At 39.4% G+C, this 23,607-nt stretch overlaps 2 protein-coding genes across 17 annotated transcripts in view; one reads left to right on the forward strand and one right to left on the reverse strand.

Moving 5' to 3' along the window:
- LOC115238611 overlaps nucleotides 1-23,607 on the forward strand; it is a 212,054-nt gene that overhangs the window by 155,046 nt on the left and 33,401 nt on the right. The window lies entirely within an intron of this gene.
- The window catches only part of LOC115238444 (probable Ras GTPase-activating protein), a 304,505-nt gene continuing 300,890 nt past the window's right edge, over nucleotides 19,993-23,607 (reverse strand). For all 15 annotated transcript variants that reach the window (XM_029812323.1, XM_029812307.1, XM_029812316.1 and 12 more), the window contains 2 exons: nucleotides 23,400-23,536; nucleotides 19,993-21,822 (listed from right to left, as the gene is read on the reverse strand). In XM_029812323.1, the coding sequence (XP_029668183.1) occupies nucleotides 21,558-21,822; nucleotides 23,400-23,536 (402 nt within the window). In that variant the 3' untranslated portion in view covers nucleotides 19,993-21,557. The remainder of the gene's footprint in view (nucleotides 21,823-23,399; nucleotides 23,537-23,607) is intronic.

Here is a 23,607-nt window from a genome sequence, read left to right on the forward strand (position 1 = left end):
TTCCGTGCTACCGTCGTCTGGAAATGAAAAGTCGCGAGGGTGCCGAAAGAAGTGAAACTCAATCCAAGCGACGACGAGTGTCTCCTAGTCGTCGAGAGTCCGTTTCTCTATCCGCTCTCTTTCCTATTTCCCTTCATCTCGCGCAAAAGCCGATTGCGTTCGCGGAACGAAAGCACGTAAATCATCTATATAGGTCTTTACGCGGACGATCCCATTGATCATGATCTAGGATCGTTAGATAGGGGATTCGATATCGTTAACGGGATCTCGCCTCGATAATTACAACAGTTTACAGATGCTGAACGAGCGGTCGGGATATATGTGACCAACCGCGAATCGCGGGTACAAATCAGAACTCATATGTGTGCTCTATGCGTATAATTTGTAATCTATCATAAATCCGCGTCGATTAATTTATATGTAAATTACGTCGTATTAGCGTTACGATATATAATGCAGTTTTGATAATGAAACAATGCAGGGAATAAATATGTGAAATGTAATCTAACAAATTGCAGTCATACAAAAAACAATTGACTGTCAAAGTATGGCTGATACGATCTATCAGAAATCATAAATAATAAAAGAGAGAATTTGTTACAATCATTTTATAAACTAGATATCCAAAAGCTAGAATGTCTAAAGAGCAAAAAAATTATATCATTAATAACAGTGACCAAGATGGTCAAGTTGTTCACCCTACATACGTGGACAGTAAGAAGTAATCTATCACAAGGAAGAGATTCATAAAGGCGACCTCATGCCTCATGCGATTGTGTCACGTGATTGCAAGAGTCATTCATCCGCGTAAGATAACCAGATAAAGAAACATATGGCGTATTTCGATAACTTACATTTTTGGTTCGTCGATGATCGGCCATCAACGCGAGCGCCAGCTGGTAGCTCTTCTTCTTCTCTCCCCTCCAAATCCTCTGGTTGCGGAAGTTCCGCCTGTTTGACGCTTGGACTATCGATGGCTTCAGCTGCTGCTGCTGCTGTCGGCGGTACGGTATACACGGATCATCGTTACCGATCTAATCTGAACGCTTCACCAACGTATAATCACAATACAATGAGCGATCGATGAAGATCTCTCGTGAGAAGATCGCAACAAGATTCACTTTCACTCGCGCTCTTCTCTCCTCTTTCGCGCGCGGCTTCACCTCGGGATCGCGGAAGAAGAGAGAGAAACGAAAATCTCGCGGCGAGAGTACAAGTGAGGAGGAGCATGAAGAGACAGAAGAGAAAGAGAGAGAGGATAGTTCGCGCGTCTTACGATAAACTCAAAAGAAGACGATGGTAAAAAGAGGGGGGAAGAAGAAGGCGGGAAAAGCGCCGGGACACGGCGCCGGATATCGTGTGTCGCAGTTTCACTTTTAAATCCCTCGAAGCACTCTACGAATCCCGACGATGAAGGCTGATGCTCCGCTCCGCACCGCTGCGCCGACTAGGTCGTACGCGGGTTACCGTTACCGTGTGACGTAACAACGGTAACGTCACCAACGGTATACGGCCCCGCGCCGCACCACCGTCGTCAAAGACGACGAGAGCAGGATCTGCCGAGCAGCAGGATCCTGCCGGCACAGGTGGTCGGTTTTTCAGGCCCCTGTCTGTAGATATCTAGAAATCTAGAGGGTGTGGATCCTGTTTCTTGGATACTGGGGACGAAACGGGCGAGTCGGCGAGATCGATGATCGACGAGAACAGTCTCTATTGTCGTCGTATCAATTGAACGCGAATTATGAAGGCGGAGATTCTCGTCGGTGATCTCAAGGTCGCTCCGAGTTAGCGCGTGGGTGTCTCTTTGAGGAGCAGTTTCTTCCGGTTGTAATTCGAAAATCGAGTTGCATGTGTTTCACAGAACACGAAGGATTCTGCGCTGCGAATCGACGGCGGACATGATGATGCCCCTCCCTCTCGGCTGCTTTTACACTGAACTAACTGCCCTTCCTGCCTTTGTGTCTCATGTTCCCAGTGCGGTTTACACTCACTCACAAGAGTAGCCCAGTTCGAGAAATTTTCAGTAAGGGAAACTGTGAGAGCGCAGTTTCTCGTTGCAACGACGATACGAGAACTCGCTGCGAGAACTCGACAGGATCCGTCTGCGATCTCGCTCGTCGCAATTGTCACTGTTCATCTCGTATTAGTCCCTGATAAATAGCACACTCGTATCGCCTGGCTCACAGATATGCACGGATCGTCTCTCCGTCAAGTTCGGCGATTATTTCTCCCCGCTGGATCCGCTAAACGTGAGGAAAACAATTCGTGAAACGACTCGCTAACCACGCGAAACCGTTTCGAATCGAAGCCAGTGGATTGCGTGGGTGAACGACTGGCTCACCCGCGTCTCCACCTAAATGCACGATAAAGGAAGCTTGGCGCGAGATACACGAGATTCCGAAGATTGAAGATGCCAATTAGCTACTCGAAGCCGCGAATCTCCCGAATCTTTGTACGCGCCCGAGTATGAATTTTTTAACGATTTAATTAAGCACAATCATTACCGCAGATGACATCACGTTCGTAAAATTCTGCATAGCCTCGCAGTGATTCGAGATATTACGTAGCTATCATAATTTTGTGCCATTTAATCTCACTCGATAAATCGATGTGTATTAATTAAATATTGTTAATTAAATCGCAGCTAGTTAGCTAGACGACCAGATAGAAAATGTAAATTCGATGTATAGATGGTAGATGGATACAATTAATGTAATTGATAATTTAATCCTATACATATATTCTCTTTATGACATAACGATGTGGTGACTTATGACCTGCAAATGTCGGATAATGAGATCGCTCTAATTGAAACTGATTCTCAAAGTGGATATTCAGATTTCCAGCTGATTGAACTCGCGAGACGCTTCAAGATCGCTCTTCTAATTAATCCTACTCAGAATCCTACAATTTCGAAAATATTCAGTAATATATATATATATATACAGTTATCGCATACACATCCTGAATATCTCCGATATTCATGGTTATATAAATTTCGATATGTATGTACCTTTTATAAATTTTTCGCGTCGAGATATTTTATATATTTCGTGAAATACGAAGAAAAATGAGACATAAAACATATATCAAGAAACGATTAGATTATATCGTGTCGCGAGATTTGCACAAAAATACCGGCGTACGTGAAATAATCACAGCGTGTCTCTTGTCGAGATTGTCGCGAGACGCGCAGCTTTCGCGAGACGATCTCGGCTAAATTCAATATCGGACATCGCGGTCCTATTAGTTTTCTAGAATTTTCCGTTGCGATAATTGGGCAACAGAAATTACAAGAGAATCTAATTTATATACAAAAAAAAGAAAATACTAATAAGCGTTATATATTCAAATATGGCAATAAAAGACATTAGGGAATTATATTTTCTCTGAGAAGAACTTTATATCAAGAAATATTAAACAAGTATTGCTTTTTATTAGCTAGAGAAAGAGAGAGGAGAACACAGGAGAAAACGTTCAGAACTTTTCGAATTTCGCGTGATCCTGGTAAACGCTCGTCTATTTTCATTGACACGTTGTTACACGAAACGACGCAGAAATACCGCGACGCGCGTTTTATTTATAACCACCATGGCGTCTACGCGCGAAACGCGCTGCGTGTGTGACGCGCTTTTGTCGAATATTACGCACGTCTGCTATCGCGTGCGTATCGCGGCGATTCATTGAAAAGTCGCTCCACAATCGCGAAGCCGTCCAACGACCGGTGAGACAATCGTCTTTTATCTTATCGCAATGGATTAAATTTGATGATTGTTAATTTTATAAAGGCGTACGTTCTCTTTTACTATATTTTATTAATTTTGTCACACACAGATGCACCTATAAAATTAAAATAATTGCCACGATTGAATTTTGATTTATTAATCTCCTTGTATCTTATTGGAATAAGTAACGTATAAAATTTTATGCAATCTATTTACATTGTGACATTAATATATTAATACGTTAATTTTATTTCTCATTCGACATAATGAAAATTAATCAAACGGCTAAGAAAAGTGTGCTTCTATGGAAATTGCATGTAATTTAAATTGGAATTATTACATAAAGAGCAAATAAATTCAGCAAACGATGTATGAAATCAGGAAGCGTACCAACGTGGTTAGCTAATAAGAATAGAATTTAATTTCTCGTTTTTTATTAGGATTGGATCTACATCTTGCGCAATCGCATAGTCCATTTCCTATCACAGGTGCATACGAACTATATTTCTCTCTAGATAGCAGATATAGATATCGCGGTGTTTTCGAACTTTAAAAGCAGATTTCTCTTTCAATTTATCGAAAAACAACTTCGCGGAGAATCAAGCGAGCAAAGTAAGCTTCCGCAAAACTCTCGTCGTTAGTGCAACGCAATAAATTTCTTCGTTCGAGTGATTACGTCACATGATTAACGCGGAAGAGTAGTTTGGTGAGCGGAAACCGATATACGTATATACTCGATCGAGCTCGACAGAATCTATTCTATCATGCCGTTATTAATAACGGCATTAATAACGTACCTATAGAGCGTCATTAATGTTTAACGATGAATTACAAAAAGAACTCTTCCAGCGTCCGGTTTACGTTAGAATGAACGTCACCTATCAAAACCAGTAATCGTAATTATACGTTAGTTCACTCTTATCAAGTACTCTCGGCCACTGATAAGTAACATCGAGCTATCTGTCACATTCTCCAACATCTATGTCAATCTATTTTTCTACATCACGATCTCGTGTCCACACGTGCGCGCGTAAAGTTGGAAAGTCCGATTGAGTTGGAAAGTCCGATTTTCTCGACACAACAAAACTTTCGATATCGACGCACCGATCTGTGGATAAGATCGATCCCCGATTTCGAATCCCTCCCCGGCGGATTAGACCGCTCTCCGGAATTTAAAAAAAAAAAAACACGACATAAAGATTATTTTTGTCCCAGTTCATAATCGCGAACGGATACTGTACGCACGACACCTGGACGTATATTTACGTTCTGTACGATCGCCATCGCGGGCGAGTCCCAGGACGAAACGTTGCGAGTGCTATTAACGAGAAACAGCACGACAGAATGCGAAAATCTCGCTGTAAAATATTTAATTTTAATTTTTAATTTTAATTTCAATATTTTTTTCACGACATAAAGATTATTTTTGTCCTCTTAAACGCGTGCGTGCATCCCGAATAATACGCACATGCGTGAAGATGACAGAGGAGGAGAAGGGAACGAAGGAGGGGGTGGTGACGATAAGAATCGAGCGTCGCGACGCGCGTGTGATCACGTCACCTCGCGTGCATCTCGCGATGTATTGACGCACATAATAAAACTTTGTATACTTAAATTTCGCTTATTTAAGTATCACACTGCGTTGCTGGCTGCGACGACGATGACGACGACGACGACGACGATGACGGCGACGTAGAGGACGATGACGTTTGTCGATCGACGATCGGCGAGTTTATGCGACGTCGACTGGATCGGGAATTATGGGCAAAGAGATATAAAAAAAAAAAAGATAAAAGTGAGAAGAGAGAGAAGAGATGTAACGCGCGTGCACGAGGTAAATCGAGTCGATCGTACATGTGTGTTTGTGTATATATGCGCGCACGCGGATGTACGGGACAAGAGTGAATGAGACGGGGAAAGTCGTAGACGGGACAGAAGTTGGAGTGGGTAAAGATAGCGGAAACGAGACGCGCGGGCGAGTTTAGAAACCGTGTGTTTTGTTCGCGGGGCCAGCGAGCGAAAGCGAGTGGAACGCGAACGAAAGAGAGAGTGACCGCGAGCCGTGCCGAGGAAGAAACGTATAAAGGCCGAGAGCAAATCGCACGCGTGACAGGGGAAAGAGAGGAAAAGAGAGTGGGACACCTTTCGCGAGTAGAGAACTCGCGAAAAGGCGCGAACGTACGTCGCGCGGGAAGATGCAAAATAGAGAAGGATATACGAAGAAGACGCGAGATCGAAATCAGAAAACAATCGCAACAGGGGGGATGGCGAAGGGGTGTGTGGAGTGGAAAGAGGCTCGTGGCCCGCGCGGTTGATCGTTCGCGCGAGCACGAGCGCGCGTATATACGTGTCGTCTATATTTATACGTATGTATGTATGCGCGTGAGAGATGCGTGCACGAGATGAATATATATGTATATATATATATATATATATATATAATCTGAGAGTCTTCTCTCGCTCGCGCGAGACGAGCGATCACGCCGATGAGTAGTCGCGCGCACGATTGTCGAGTCTTCTCTCTCTTCTCGTCTCTCCTTCGTCTCCTTCGTCTTTCTTATTTCGTCTCCTAACCCGCGCGCGTTGTATCGCGGGCCGATCCGATCCACGCCGTCGTGGCTCATCCGCGACACACCGGGATCGTACACACGCGAAATCCGGGACGTGTAAGAGAGGTAGTGGATGTCGATGTAGAAACAGGAGGGAAAAACTTGGTCACACACTGACGCACATGTGTCATCCGCGGGCACACTCGCGTACGTATATTATCGCTCTCTAAAACATCGGGGAGTCGTCGTCATCGCGAGTACCGATGTCAGAAGCCGGCGCGAAGCCGGCCGACAGTTCGAAACAACAAACGCCGTACACACTGCCGTTGGCCGGACGGTTGAGTTCGGTCGTCGCACTCTCGCGGCTCTCCTCCTCGGCTTCTCTTCCTCCTCCGCCTCTCCTCGCCGCTAAATAATCCCTCCTGTCGCACCACGCCGGAGGAACTGGCGCGCGCCGCGTCCGAGAACGCGGCTCACCGTGTGGCTCACGTGGAAACGACGCCGACGTCGTCGACGAGAACGACGACCGCTGATTCCCGTCGTCGCGTTGATCGGTCACCGATGATCTATCTCCCGTTGTACTCGGCGAAGCCAGACGTGTGGGAAGACCGACCAAGAGAGGAGCTCCGTCCAGCGCGCCGATAAGCGAAGACTAATAACGCGCGGGGCGTGATAGGCGATGTAGTGGTAGCCGGTGCCGTTTCACTTCCTCGAATGGAACCGAATGGACCGGCGTGCGGATCGGAGAGGAGGAGAGGGACTTTACAATCGTCACCGTCGACGGGTTCACGGCACGTTGACGACATCCACTTGGCGTTGACGACGATGTCGACGACTATATTCGCTCGAGACTATCCACTTGCGTTCGTCGGGACACACGATGACGACGGTGACGGCGATGAAGACGAGAGATCCCGCACGGAGGAACGTGACTCGTGAGATGGAACGAGAGAGCGAAAGAGAGAAAGAGAAAATGAGAGGGACGATACGAAACGACGTACGTACGATAGAACGAGAAGAAGTGGAGTAGCCGGCAGATCGCGAAGTGTACGCGAAACACGCGCTTCGCGGTCCGCGCGATCTCTCGGTGTAACGCACGTCGTAGGGAAACACGCTGCGCGCTCTTTCTCTCTTTCTCTTTCTCTCTCTCTCTCTCTATCTCTCTCTCACCCGTTTTGCCTCTTCCTCCCGCTCTTTTTCTATCTTCCTCCCTCTCTCTCCCTCCCTCCCTCTGACACTCTCCCTCTCTCCGTTTGTCTCTCTCTCTCTCTCACTCTCTCACTCTCCGTTTCTCGCGCTGCGCGCCCCAGCGGAATCGGTGGCGTGCGAGGAGAGGCAAAAAGGCAGCGTAGGGACAGTTGGAGAGAGACGCACATGTGTAACCATCTATATACAAATATATATATATATATATATATAAGTTATGCGTTGCGTGTATGAGGAGAGCGCGAGAGAGCGGCGGGCCGTTGTCGCGCGCGCAGAGAGCACACACGAGATTACGGACAAACGCGGAACAGAGACGAGGAGGCAGAGCGCGCGCGCGCGGCGCGAGCGACGTAGCACTCTAGCAGCCGGCAGCCTGCCGCTCGGGTCAACGACCTCTCCTGCCGTCGTCGAGCTCTCCTCCGCTCGCCGCCGTTCCCCTCCCTCCCCCGCCGCGCGCATCGTCCATCCCCTACCACCGTCATTGCCATTCCTACCACCGAGACTCCGATCCCGTGTTCCCCACTATCGGGGACGCAAGCCCAGCGGCGTCGTGACGCTCTCGGAACTGCCGGCGCCTCGCGCCGAGTCGCCTCGTCGACGTCGCGCGCGAACGTTGCTTTCGGCGAGGGGTAGATTCCGCGCCGATCGTAGAAGGGGTAGAGCGACTGATGGTGGGGGACGCGCACCCCGTCGACATCCTAGTTCGTCGAAGAGAGAGTGAGAGAGAAAGGGATGAAGGAAGGGGTGCTGGAAGGCCGCTCCGCCCGTCCCCCGCTTCCTCCCCGACACGGCTGCCTCTCCCTCTCGCTCTCGCACTTTGGTCGCGGCCGGGGGCGATCGCGCGGGTGGGGACGCGCGTTCCGGAGGCGCGCACGCCGCCGGGTTCACTGGAACAGTGTACCCTCCGGTGCAACGCTCTCTCCTCTCTTCCTGATTCCGCCTCGGCGCGCTTCGGGGGCTTCCCTTCGGCGCGGCGAGGTGAGGAGGAGGAGGAGGTTACGCGGAGGCAAGCGGGAGGGTCAGTGATGACCGATTCCGGCGATAACAGGGGTGCGATCCAGGGTCAAATTCGATGCCCCCGATGTAGAGGAAGGGTTGAGGAAGGGGGAGGGAGAGGATGCCTTCCACGCGAAACTCGGTCTTGGAATTTCGATCTTAGAATGAAAACGCGGTTGCCGGCGATCTTGGACTCGCACGAGGGTCAACTCTCGACGAGCGATTAATCCGGCGTTCTAGATATTTTATTGACGCAATGAAAGGATTTGTAAATTGTCGCGTTTAGGGGTCGCATAGTTTCGAGTCATGTCGCTCTATTGTGAACGGATAGATATATCTAAATGTCACTTCTAAGAAATATTCACATATATAAAAATTTAACAAACGCGCATAGTATTATTGAAGGAATGCAAAATATTTTTTTGCCAACTCTCTGCATTACGAAAGCAGTCCTCAATATTTCGTTTCAATATTTCAATTTGCAAATCAGGCATGTGTTTATTTAATGACTATCGCGAATTGAACAAAATAAAAATTAGCAGAATCAAAACTTTCGATATTCTTTATTTTCTCGACTTGCAAAATATTTGCATTCTGTCATCTTTCTCACTTTGTAGGAAGTGTATAAAGCATATACTTTCTCTAATTTCAACTGCTATAATGCGAAGAAAGCTAGAGAAAATATAATAATTAATGAATAATTAATGAACCACGCGGTCAATATACAATTATATATGTCACGGCGTTGTCGCTTCAGGGTCAGATTTTCATTGTCAAGTATCCTTGATAGATTAGTACGATAATTCCGTTATCGGCGAAACAGCAAATTTTTTTAAGCTTTAAACACATATAAAGCACATACACATATTTACAACTACTTTTTAGACATTCAACGTCCTTTTATCGCGATTAACTATATTTGCGATCAAAAATAAAAAGATTAGATCTTAAAGATTAGATGTTTCACGTCTTACATTAGATATTTTAAGGGAGAGAGAAACAGAAAGAAAAAGAGAGAGAAAAAACATAAAATATACAGAATAATCTATAAATATATATAATTTTTAAACATTAATCCTTAAACTTCAGTTTTTATGAGAAATTTTTTTATGAATTCGGAGTCGATTTATTTTCAAAATAAATATTGAAAGAGCTTATTATATATTTATTGTAATCTTTCAATATTCTCATAATATCTTCGCAATCAAAATTTTAATTAAGATTTTGAAAAAGTAAAATTGTGCACGAATTAAAATTGGTAATAAGCTTTCTTATTTAATTGCATCTTCCAAAAACTTAATTTCTAAGAATCTTTCTTTACCTTCAATCATTTGTAACAATACGCAAATTTTTTTTTTTTTTTTATTTCGATCAAAAAATATTCGAAATTGGTTAAAGAAGATCAATCGTTAAAGTGATTCGGCACTTACATCTGGACAGGCGTTAATATTTATTCGTAGTATTTATTCGAGTCATAGTGTGAGCGCAAATACGCGATGCGAGAAACTGTGGAAAAGTAATTAATCATTGATCAGGCTGACGGTGATTGCCTTTCAGGAGCTTCTTCTTGAGTCGCTCAAGGTCGATACCACTCAACGAACGTTGTTTCGTGGTTTCTATAGAATGATCCACATTTAACGACTTATTGATCGAGAGCACTCATTATATAACCGCGCTGAATATACTTACAGTTTTTAACATTTTCTAAATCTGATGCAATATTTCTTCAATAATTAAACGTAACATCATGGTTTTGCGCGAGTGATTTTTTTATTCAACTAAATGTAGTTTATATTGCGTCGATTTTATATGCCAATTTTATAATACAATTATAAAGAAAAATAATAAATTTGTTATATTTATTAGTAATATAAAAATATTGAAAATAAAGATTATTTTTATTGTTAATTTTTAATAACTATAATGGCAATACTAGAAAATTAGAAATACATGTGCTGCATATATGTATACATTATTAATTAATTTCACAAAATGTGTATGTGAATAATAGTTTTGAATAAAATAAATATTTTATTGCGTATGTGTATTTGGGTGGGTGTGTATGATATTATATCATTTTATTTTAAAAAACACACGTGTAAATATTTTCCGATGAATATAACAGCCTGAGTGTATAAAGTTTAATTGGGAGAAACACGGAAGAACATGCTTCAAATATTAACAGAGGTTCCAAATATTAACCCTTTGCACTTGTGCCTCAACCTTCTGTCAATACAATGTAGGATGGCTATTGATATATTTCATGAGAAAATATCGAATTTTGTCGAATGCGTAAAGTTACTTTATCAAATTGATATACGTTGTTGTTACACGATCGTGTAATATTCTCTCTATTGTATATTGTATTACAGAACATGTATGTACACGAAGTATCAAAAACAAATGCCAAAACGTAAATTTAATAAGGGACGCTGCGTACAAGCCACTTGGATGATAAAATCATTAAGTAAATTTTTTAATATAATTCATGTTTTCATTTAAATTTAATATCGCAAATAATCGAGTGTAATTTAATCGCGAATTATTGTGAAATAATATCGCGTATTTGCACTGTTGACATATTAATCTTTATTTTCAATATAGGTTGTACGCTTTTTCTTCTTTTTTCTATATAACAGCATTTATTGTTAATAAATATTGCAATTTACAGAAGAGAAGACTTTATGCAAAGCATTCTCTTTTTAAATATGCTTCTAGATTCTAGAGAGATACATAACGGCGCCGTTTTTATATTCAACACATTTATTCATTTATTTATGTTACATTATTATTCATAAAAAATATCAAAGATGTAAAGCTAGCTACTGGGTCTCCGCGATAAAAATCATTATTTATCGCACGGCTGCCTCGACACATTTATTAAACTGTATAATCTGCACACTCGTTATTTAGGAGATTTCACACATTGATTGAAGTTTAAGGTCAGCCGTATATATTTGGCTCCTCTTCTCCCAGCCGAGTGCTCTTATCAACGGTCGTTTCTTAACGATTACGTGCGTGTGTCGTGCATACGCGTGATCTCGCCCACTCACGTATCGAGAGCTACGCAGAGTGCGAGAACGAAATAGAGAATACAAAAAGAAAGAAAGAAAGAGAGAGAGATCTACTATCTTTACTTGTTTCCAAGAGAGATAGAAGGAGAGAGAGAGAAATACTCGTACGATCAGAAAATGTATGCGAACGCTCGAGTGCTCGCACCAGTCCTTCATAGGACATTGACTTTGAGATATCGTCGACAACGACGACGACGACTGGCCGCGACGACGCTATCTCATTTCGGCTTATCACACTTGTTTCGCTGTACCTTATCTCCCCGCGTTGTGTCTCCTTAAGTCACCGCCGCTCGTACACGCTCGTTCCCGTTTCGTTTCTATGGTTCGTGAAATCGTCGTCTCGTTCGCGTATATAGTTGCTCTTTATTAACGAGTCAAATTTAATTAGCGGCCGTTAGTAAGGCGCTTTTTCTTCGTCATTAGATCTCCGACTTTCGACTTTTGTGTTACGACTTAATACACGAGGTTTCTCATGTGATCTATATTTTTTGCTCTATTTATATAAGATGTTTTTTTCCATATAAATTTTAATAATAAATCGACAAATATTTCAAATAATTTTTCTTTGGCAATAATTACGAAAATGATTATGATTTATTGCTACTTTTTGTTGCAACGTTAAGATACGGGAAAAAAACAGTTCATTGAATTTTGAACGAATAATAAAGTTATATATATTGCAAAAGTTTGAGCGTGTGTGATTTCTCCTCGGGAATTCTTAGCAATCTAAGTATTCAAAATCTTCTACAAATTATCTTCGCATTTTCCTGCTTTCGCTTTTGAAATCTAAATGAAAATAGAAATGTAGAAACAGACTCGTCGATGCAAGAATTAATACTTGTCGATTTACTATTCAAAATGATACAGTAACGTTAAGAATATAGCGAATGTGACGGCAAAATAAATGATTGAAAAACATATTTTATTGATTGGAGATTCTTGTCAGCAATCTTTATAAACGTGATACACGTGATTGACTGACAAGGACTTTTCAATTAGTCCAATCACCATAAAAAGTGACAATATTATGCAGTACAATGTGCTATTATTAATAGTATGTATGAAAGATATTTATAGTATGCTATATAATAATAGCGATTGCGAATAATAATGAAAGATCAGTATATTGAGAACGGATATTTCATCGCTATTAGCGAGAATTCGTAAAAATATGCGAGAGTGCATATACAACTGACCGCAATGTGGAGTAGCGTAGCAATTTGCATAATTGCAAGTAGTATTCATCTACGAGAGCTGAGGATAATAATAATTGCGTGGCGGTTGTGACGCAGTTTGATTTTTAGCTCAGAAAGAACATTGCGTAATAAAGCGAGATTGCTTTATTTAAAAATAATCGGAGATTTGAAGACGGCATAGCTCATCGCATTCCGCTACAAAGTTTAATTTGTGGTAAAGTAAAAGAAATTGCATAATAATGGTCGCAATATAAATTAGATATAAAATAAAAATAGAAATTAAAAAAAAAACGAAGTGTATGGGCTGTACTGAATTTTTTAAAACTGTTGCATAATTTTATCGAATATTTTAGATTTTTATATTTTAAAATTAAAAGCTTTATATTTTTGTGAATTACGATTATGTGCATACAAGCACAAGGAACTGTTATAACATAAAACACCGTAAATCCCGCGCATGTACGCGTTCTTGAGAACTATGGATCCACGATTATAATATATATTTTAAAGGATTTTAAGAGGAATGTATTTTCCAATTTCTGTGAATTCGTAGTCTTCGTATTTTTCAATGCATGGCTACGTCCATATTATAGAAAAACGGGGAGAAGATTTATGAATCTCTAATATACGCCAGGAACTGTTATAACATAAAACACCGTAAATCCCGCGCATGTACGCGTTCTTGAGAACTATGGATCCACGAGGTCTTGATCCAACGACGATCCGAAAAACACAAATGCCCGGAATAGAAAGTTGAACTATACGTATAGCTCCAAAATCTATAGATTTAAGCGACGTTATGCGGAATATTCATCGATACTGTATTTTCCTGTCATCACCGTTTACTGTGCGGAAGAATTGCTATTCGAGATATTGGTTCACACTATGGGAAAATATGCAAATCCGCCAGCGATACTAACGAGCACGTGCGATTGTATGGTATCGGCATATGTTAGAATATGAGCAAGTAGAGTGCTGCAAGGATGAAAAGGAGAGAAAAAAAAGGCTCATCCCTCCTCCCCCCCTTCTCTGGAAAATTAATTCTATATGGATCGTGTGTGCGATGATGTATAATCAAAGAATAACAATCGAAGAGAAATAGATAGAGATAGACATTTATTTAATATTACCTCGAGAATTGATTTGCTTTTATATGCAAAGTTACATCGAGAGTTTATGAAAATCTGAGATGAAAGATGATTTAAATAAAGAAATAGAGATATTAACTTTTTTTTGTGTACATAATATATATAGCGTTATAAATTAAATATTAATTAAACAAAAATCAAACACATCAAACAAAATCAAACTAATTTTATCAAATTAATTTTATCAAAATATTACGCGTGTATAGTGTGATAATACTTTATGAAAATATATTGAAAAGTTAGAAACATTACATTCTTTTAAAATGAACATTATTAAACACATACAGAAACATAATCTTAAAAAATAATTTTCTTTGAGAATTATTTGAAAGGAAGCAACGAAAAAATAAAATTATGCAACTATAATGTATATCGTTTATTTTTTACATCTATTTTCGTACATTTTTTAACCTTTTGAGTTATGAATTTTTTGACGAAAAAAACAGACCGATAGCAGAAACAAAAAGAAGCCATCAATTAAATCGTAAATCAATGAACGCTATTTAACTAATATATGTGATAGTGATCTGTCTCTCACAATTGCCATCTTTTTGTTTTCTGCATTCGATTTCTCTTTCTCTCTTTGTATTCCCTCGCGCGGCATACTTTTTTTCTTCTTCGAGCCGTTTGAACTGCAACGACCCCCGCTTGGAATTACATTATCGGCACTGCCAAGTTCACTTCTGTTTACATTCGACATGCTATACGTAACTGCGAACGAGGGTGCGCGTTTTTCTCACAGACTCGCAAAATGTTTAAAAGTTTCCGGCAAAAAATTCTGGATTTATTTTAACCTGTTTTAGAGAAAAAGCTTTATCTTTATATATATTTTCATTTTTTCAAATCTAGAAACTTTATTTAATTACTTATTTCGGGTGTAAGAATATTTTGCAGATCTACAATAATTTTTAGAATTATATATATGAATGGAGAGATGTGTTTTTATTTTATAAAATATCTAATTTATTGCCACTATTTTTAATCCTTTGTACAAGAATCGAAAATTTGTTTTTGAATTCTTTTTGATTATTTATTATTACAAAATACTACGTTGAAACTATGTTCGCTATTTGTAACGTGTCTCTATTATCTTGTTGTAAGCTGCCTTTTATTTCCAGACATTTATTTTTACACATATCACTATGCGCGCGTGCGCCCCTTCCGTTACAACGGACGTGCTTATTCAACAGGTTTACAACGAGGTGCGTAGCAAGAATCCCCATAGTAGAAATCGCTCTCGAGTCCCTGCGCTTATGTTTCATAAATGGAGCAGAAATTATTCCTCGTACGCGAGCTCCCGCCGGAGAGCGATAAAATCGTTTGCAAGTCCAGTGGCACTCTCTTAAATCTCTCTCAATCATTTACGAAACTGAAAAGATAACAATCGCACGCGTACGATACAAATAGTGCATAAATTATTAAACTTATTGTTAAAGCGAAAAATATACCAAAAATTAATGGAAGCTAGAAAATTGATATAACTTTAAAAAAATTTAGATAAATCGCAAGAAAGTTTTTGCAAGAAATTTTTCTAAAGTGATATCAATTTTCCAGCTTCCATTAATTTTTGGTATATCTTTCGCTTTAATATTATATATACATAAATATATCAAAGATGTATATTGTTTATTTTGCGCGTCATATCTATTGTTAAAAAATATATATATTTACATTTGAAACTCTTTCTCTCTCTTTACTTTGGAAAAGTCGGGAAGAAGGGAAAATTCTTACTCGTCGGAAAGAATGAAGAAAGTGAGCGAATTTTCTACTTTGTAGCCATTCTCTGGTAAAGTTGCATCAGATATTATGGTGATTGTTACTCTCAGTGTTACGCGTATCTAAAATTAAATATACGCGAACATTAATATGTAGTACTGCGACTTATTTATGCTGTCACACAAGTCCTTGATATCAGTGACTAAAGATCCCCTCTACCTTAGAATGCTACATTATAATTTTACATTTTTACAATGTTGCACGCGTTAATTACCGTTACCATTCTCATTGATCTTGCAACTGCGTTCTTTGCGAATGTTATCAGTATTTCCGTTTGGAATTCTCTTAAACTGATGAGCTCTGTTTTGTACACAAATGTATAAGTACTTTGATTTTTGCTGACTTTCGTACAATTTACGTTTCATAAATCCAATTATGTAACGTACGTGTAAATGAGCCAATGAGTGAAGATAACGTGTTTATGGCGCTCAATAATGTAAACGTCATCGTAAAGTGTGTTTTTACGAACTTTATACAGCCAGATAAAAATCTTTATAATGCAATCTTTCATTAAAAGCACAGTGTGGATAATTAAGTATCTTTTTAAAATCTCAGATTGTCTCGCGAAAAAAGATATCGTATCTTAAATTTCAAACAATAAATTATTATGTCGAGATTCATCGTAGATAATGTTGGCCATATATCATACACAATATATCAACGCGTATTTAATCGTGGTGAATATTCTTACTCGACGCGATTTCATCAACATTCGGTGATGAATTTATACACTTGGCTTTTATATTTAAAGTCTCCTATATTTAAAATAATATCGAAAATGCTACTCGATGTGAGGATGACGAGACGAAGTAACAGACATTCGCATTTAACGAATTCGAATGATTAAATACGCGCTAAGAATGAAGCATCAACTTAATATCAGACAATCGCCTTTAATGCAAAGAAGACTCAAAAATGTATGTGTTTTAGAAATAATTTCCCGTTCATTCACACACTACCTTAGAAATACCGTGCGTGCACCGATGGCGTTGGCACGCCAGAGGGTACGTATTATTGATTTTTCGAGAGTCGCCGCCGTAATCGAGGCTCATCTCGATTAGATTGATTGGCAATGATCGCTCGCTGACCGCCTGTTTACACTGCTATACCACCGGCGTTGATTGCGCGCCGATAAACATCTGAGGATTTTGGCTAATGCGATTAGTTCATTCATGATTCTTTCCGCGAAGTTGTTGAAAATCAAGGCAATGGAACTGTTTTCTTAACGATTGCTCAAACAATTTATTTATTTGCAATAATATAATTTATTTGATTAATATAATTGAGACTTTTTATTGCACAGCGTGAACAATATTTCGCTCAATCAAATGGTAAGTTGATTTTGACAGAAAAATTGACAATTAATTATTGATAAAAAATTGGCTGATTTATAAGACGTTCTGTATCATAAATTACGAAGTAAATTTCATTAATGAACCATGTTCTTAATACAATTTGCCAAATTGTTGGTTTTAACGTGATTTGGAGACTTATGATGGACTTATGGCTCCATCTATTGTATTTGTCAAAAAAAAGTCAGCTAATAGGATATTCGAGAGAAGAAAATTTTATAAAATATATTTTTGAATATTATATCTTGCGTTATGTATATGTTTATTCCCAATCTTAAAATTATATATCTAGATTATTTACTTTCTAGGTGGTTTATATATCATGCGAGTTAACACACAAGTTTTTCTTTATATAGAAATATACTTATCATAAGAAGACAAAGAAAATTTATAATAAATGAGAGAAAAATTGTCTATAATAAATTTTTTTTCTATTAAATTAATATAAAACTCATATGAGAGATGTATATATTTTCAGAATGATTAAAATACCTCAACGAATAATAATCGCGAATATGGCAAAAGACCATTTTATTTGCAATTCTAATGTGTGTTCTCTATTACTATTACTAAATGCAAATCGGAAATATTTTACATTGAATGCTAAATCATGGATGTGATTATTTGATAATATTCAATTGGTTGAGGATGCATAAACAGTATACCAATATTCACTAATGCAAACGAATGCAATAGTATATATAAATATCGCATATCCTTATTTCATATTAAAGGCACTATTAAATAAAAAACACAAATATATTTATTTAAAATTTATTGATGTTAAAAATTTTTTGAAATTGTAGCTATAAAAAGATTTTTTGAGTGCTGACCGACTTTTGTTCGTAAAGTAAAAGATGTTATTGCAGATGATCATATTGCATAAATCATAATATGCTGTACGTTTACAAATCTTCACTTTTTCAATTGACAAAGTTAACGTATCACCGCCTCGGTGACACGTAATAAGTTGTTTGATGACTAAATAAAATTAGAGTCTCGGATAAATGAGGGAAACAATTCTCGTTTATAATATGTCTAATCGTATTTATTTGTTCATATAGTGTAATAGTCTATATGTTTAAATACAGGTGGTCTATTGCAGAAACGAATATACCAAAACTTAATAATGTACACGCTATTTAAGTGATTCTTTAAATAGATATTTATCGATTACATCGTCCAACAAGAAGGGAGAAGGGAATAGTGTTAATATATTAACTTCATAAGATGCAAGCTCGACGAGTCGAGAAAAGTAGAGTTAGAAGAAAAGCTTCTAAGGGGCAGTTTTTCCTGCGTAGAACGCAGTATGATTGTTATTTTACGCAGTAAACGAAAGAAGGGAAAGTATAAAAGGAAATAATAATAAGAGAATAGAAGAAGGTGGAAAAGGACAATCTCTATACAAAAATAATCGGCGTGAGGCAAGAAACTCAAACGCTCGGATAAACGCGAGAATAACGCTATGATACAAAGTCGACGAGATAATACTTTTTTTTTCTTAACGAGATTAGACTGATTATAATCTTTTCTCACTCCTCTCCATGGACTTACTCTCACAATCTCTTATTCTCTCTTTCTCTCCCGCTCTCTCGCTCGCTTTCTCACTCAAAACTTTTACTCACATGTTGTACGACAATGGCTACAATAATAATTGTTATTGTGATGTAAAACGTAACACATTAACGCTTTGCGAACGAGCGAGACCTTAGAAATCTAATTAATTAATTAATTGTCATGCGTTTTACGCTGCTTGTGCGCAGAAATATCGGGCGATCTGCGCGTGGCTCGGGAATCTCGGTGTGCAAAAATCTGCAATATCGAGCGCGATGGCGGAGCAAGAGAAGAATGGTTCTCGAATTTTGTCACGTGCACACCGCTTTTCGCTCGAGTATCGCTCCCGGCTGCGTCGTTTTCATGCGTAGTGATTAATTATTCCATCACCGGGAACGATAAAAAAAAAAAATTCGGATATCTTACATAAATCTCTCGATACTCTCTTTACAATGTGAAATTCTTCATCTTTGGTAGACATTACTAAATAAATATCGTCGCTTAGAGTAAAGGGTCACGTGCTGAATCAAAGGTAAAAGTTTGCTCGCGGCTCGTCGAGATGGAAAATTCGAAGACGCGCGCGCGAAACATCGCTTTGGAAGTCCATTCATCAAGCTTTCACTCGACGGACTCTCGCCTTTTTTATTCTTTTTTTTTATTTTTTGGTCGCGGAAGCTTCTTCCGTTTCTCGCTCGATACTCGAGGGTTTAAAAAAATGAATCGCGCGAACTATTATATATATATATATATATATATATATAATATATATTTTTGTCTTGAGCCGTAATGCAGGCTTCAATGATCGAAAATCGCGCATAAGAATGAGAATCGCGTTTTATGATCGAGAGAGACTATGCACTCGGGGAACAAACTAGAAAAATATATACACCTATACCTGCGGTATACGATTCGGTGCTCGAGAATACTTCTATGTCGTGGTGTGGCGCGAACATCAATATTATAAACCTCGCGTATCATGCTACAACTATTACGGTGCATGTGACTGTGCGTGTAGATAAGTATAAGATAGTAGAAACAAGGGAAACGAATACGCAATTCGTCAATCGGGGCTTCTTCGTGTGCCGTCCGAGTGCCCGCTGTCGGACGAGATAATCCTTAATTGGATGACCCAATTGGAATTGGACATCGATCCATCACCGGGAACGATAAAAAAAAAAAATTCGGATATCTTACATAAATCTCTCGATACTCTCTTTACAATGTGAAATTCTTCATCTTTGGTAGACATTACTAAATAAATATCGTCGCTTAGAGTAAAGGGTCACGTGCTGAATCAAAGGTAAAAGTTTGCTCGCGGCTCGTCGAGATGGAAAATTCGAAGACGCGCGCGCGAAACATCGCTTTGGAAGTCCATTCATCAAGCTTTCACTCGACGGACTCTCGCCTTTTTTATTCTTTTTTTTTATTTTTTGGTCGCGGAAGCTTCTTCCGTTTCTCGCTCGATACTCGAGGGTTTAAAAAAATGAATCGCGCGAACTATTATATATATATATATATATATATATATAATATATATTTTTGTCTTGAGCCGTAATGCAGGCTTCAATGATCGAAAATCGCGCATAAGAATGAGAATCGCGTTTTATGATCGAGAGAGACTATGCACTCGGGGAACAAACTAGAAAAATATATACACCTATACCTGCGGTATACGATTCGGTGCTCGAGAATGCTTCTATGTCGTGGTGTGGCGCGAACATCGATATTATAAACCTCGCGTATCATGCTACAACTATTACGGTGCATGTGACTGTGCGTGTAGATAAGTATAAGATAGTAGAAACAAGGGAAACGAATACGCAATTCGTCAATCGGGGCTTCTTCGTGTGCCGTCCGAGTGCCCGCTGTCGGACGAGATAATCCTTAATTGGATGACCCAATTGGAATTGGACATCGATCTTTCGTTGCGTAACCAGTACAAACTGTCGTCATGCAATTTGTAATCGCAAAGCAGAATAAAATTTGTAATCCTTTATGTATTTTCGAAGTATAGTAAACAAGAAGCTTTATATACTTAAATGCCTTTTTTGGACTTTACATTTATATCAAATATTTTCTTCAATGAAGTTTATTTTTGTTAACTTATATTCGTGTGCTTGTTAATTAAAAACAAACATGATTGTATAAATAATATGAACCGATTCGCTTTTCGCTGCTAATCGAAGATTTCGTTTTGGATAAAATTGAAGTTCGTCTTGTTGCCACTTTCGTTTCGTTCTTGCCGAACGAAGCAAAGTCGCCGTCGCCGTCAGGAGACTCGCAGACGCGATATTATTTTCAATGGTCAACGCTGATGCGTCCATCGTCGTTTCGGGGCAATTTCCATGATCTCGGTTCTCGGACGAGTCGCGGGTTATCTTTTACTCGCGTACAAATAAATCTAGCCTAACGCTATGTCACATTATATATACTCGACGAAAATTCTCTACATACTTGGTCTGCCTATTCACTAAGTAGCCTCTGTTTTTCGCACGCCGTTCTCTTCTGTGTTGCAATCTATTCTGTATCGCGTTCCCCGACATGATGCTTCACACATTCTCGAAATTTGCGAGCCCGGGTAAATATCGGGGCTATTCTCGCGCTGCACGTTTACAGTTATCGAGTGTGAGATCTTGTCGAGAGTGTTAATTAAACGAGAATGCATGCAGCGAATCGCACAACTAAGGAAGACCCATAACATTTCTCTGAATAAGCTTCTCTTCCTCGAATAATAAAAATTCTCACATTAGTTTGTAAGTTTGACCAATGATCAATTCCTCTTTCAGAATCTTTATATCCTGCAACAAATTTAACTACCTTATAGAAATTGCTACAAGATCATTATTCAAGGGAGAGATAAACATCATCGTTGATGACGTGTCTACGTGTTGCAGCACGTATGAGGCTCTTCAAAGAACAGTTTTATCGATCCAAAATTTCTTCCTCGTTCTCGACAATTTCCGGTCGTGACGACGATACGCTTAGCACGACGAGCTTTTGAGTTCGCCAATATCGGCAATGTTTTGCAGTAGGGGCGCAGCCTCACTGTTCGTCTGGGACTTGGTGTTATAGCGTTGCTTGCTCAGTGCCGACAGCAGGCTCGCGTTGGTCGACATGAGACGCGAATTCGCGGCACCCAATGCGGCTATTTGCTGCTCCTGCGCGTCGATCACGCGCTGCTTGTACGACAACGCCGCTGACATCTTCTGCTGTTCGCGACGTAGCTCCTCCTCCACGGAGATTAATCTACAAGCAAAAACGAGAACATTGTACTAGGATTAAACGTGATCGCGCGATAAAGATAAAGAGAAAGATGGTCGACAAAAAACTACGGCGCATCTCTTCGAAAGGTATGTTCCTCAAAACGATCTTTATTCTTTAAAAGACTATTTAAAAATGCTGGAATGATTATTTTTTAAACCGTTGCATTATAATATATGAAGAATAAAGAACGTCGAGGAGTCAAGCACATGTAGAATTGAGCTTCGCCTATGAACTCTCTCTCTCTCTCTCTCTCTCTCTCTTTCTCTCTCTCGAGCTACTATTTATTTTAGATCGATATTCATTCGATATTTTTATTGATGAAATTCGTTTTTTCACTTTAGAACTCTGAGAGATGTTACAGCGAAGTCGAAAACGAATCAAGCGCACCACGATGCATAGTTAATGAAACAACATCGATAGATAAAAACAAAGCTGCAAAAAGCAATAGAGTGTGTTTGGTGCAGAGTTTGATACACTTTCGAAAGTATAATTGGAATACAAGATAAGAAGCCTTCCTAGAATTAGGTAACCGTATGTCTGTTCTGTAACATGGTCACAGCGAGCAATGCATATAACGAAAGAGAGAAAAAAGAAATGTCCACAAATGTTGAAGAGCTCGAATAAATTCGCGATGAACATCGGCTTGTGACAAGGACATTTCTTTCTTTATGACACGCAAGTGACTGCCAGGAATCACAGAATATCCGTGCACATGAGCAGCATGAACGTGTTGAAACGTGTGTCGTGAGGTGTGCCGGTGTTCGATGAACGACAATCGGTGAGAAATTGATAAAATTGACGTTTCGTGATCGGTGAACGCAGGTTTTCATTTGGTTTAATTTCGAACGGCGAAACGCGATCTCGCGGCAGTGTTTTCCCGAAAGAAAGAACACGAAGATTTAATATATGTGAATGTAAAAAATGTAAGAAAAGCTTGTAAGAAATATAATTGACTCTTACACCAAAGGTCCAGATCAAGCCAGAGTATACCAAATGCAGCGGATAGAATGCACAGGAACACACAATCAGTTAAACATACATCATTTCGATAAAGTAGCCGTTCATATACGGATGAGTGTTTCCCCATTAGTTCCGATAGACATAGAAAAAGTGGTATCCGCGATTAGACGAAGTTCATTCTTTAATAACGCGAAATAAGATAAACAATAGTTTCTCAATTCATAGTATCTGCAACCGCATTATTTGTTATTCATAAAACTAGAATCTGTAGACAATTAATCAAAAATTTGACATCAATTGCAAATTCTCTGTAAAATCACATTTGTTATGAGAATATAATGTCGAATCTAAATATTGTCAATTCAAATGTCATTTTTTACACGACACTTCTTTAGAATTTCTTTACGAAAGTTTTTCAAATGAAACGAACGAATCGAAAAATGAGGATATGGAAGATCGAGCGGCTGAATATGGCAAGATGTCGAAGTGAAAAACGCATAGAAAGTGATAATAATGATCACGGTGGTATTAGGGTTCACACTCAGGCAAAGAACCGGTAGTGGGTTAGCGATACTAGTACGGACATGAAGATGAAGTACCTGGAAATGATGCTCTTCATATTGTTGTCGGGCGCGAGATCTAAATCGGCATCGTCGGTAGCACCTAATCGCGCGCGCAATCGCAGCCGATCTACGCTATTCTGCAGCCTCTCCACTTCATACATTTCCACTTCATACTGGAAACGAAGAAAACACGTAGCGTATTAGTTACAAGAGAGATGGAAAGGATATTCGTATAAGTATTCGT

Source organism: Formica exsecta, unplaced genomic scaffold (assembly GCF_003651465.1).
Source record: "Formica exsecta isolate Colony F162 unplaced genomic scaffold, ASM365146v1 scaffold115, whole genome shotgun sequence".
In the NCBI taxonomy this organism is placed as follows: Eukaryota; Metazoa; Arthropoda; class Insecta; order Hymenoptera; family Formicidae; genus Formica; species Formica exsecta.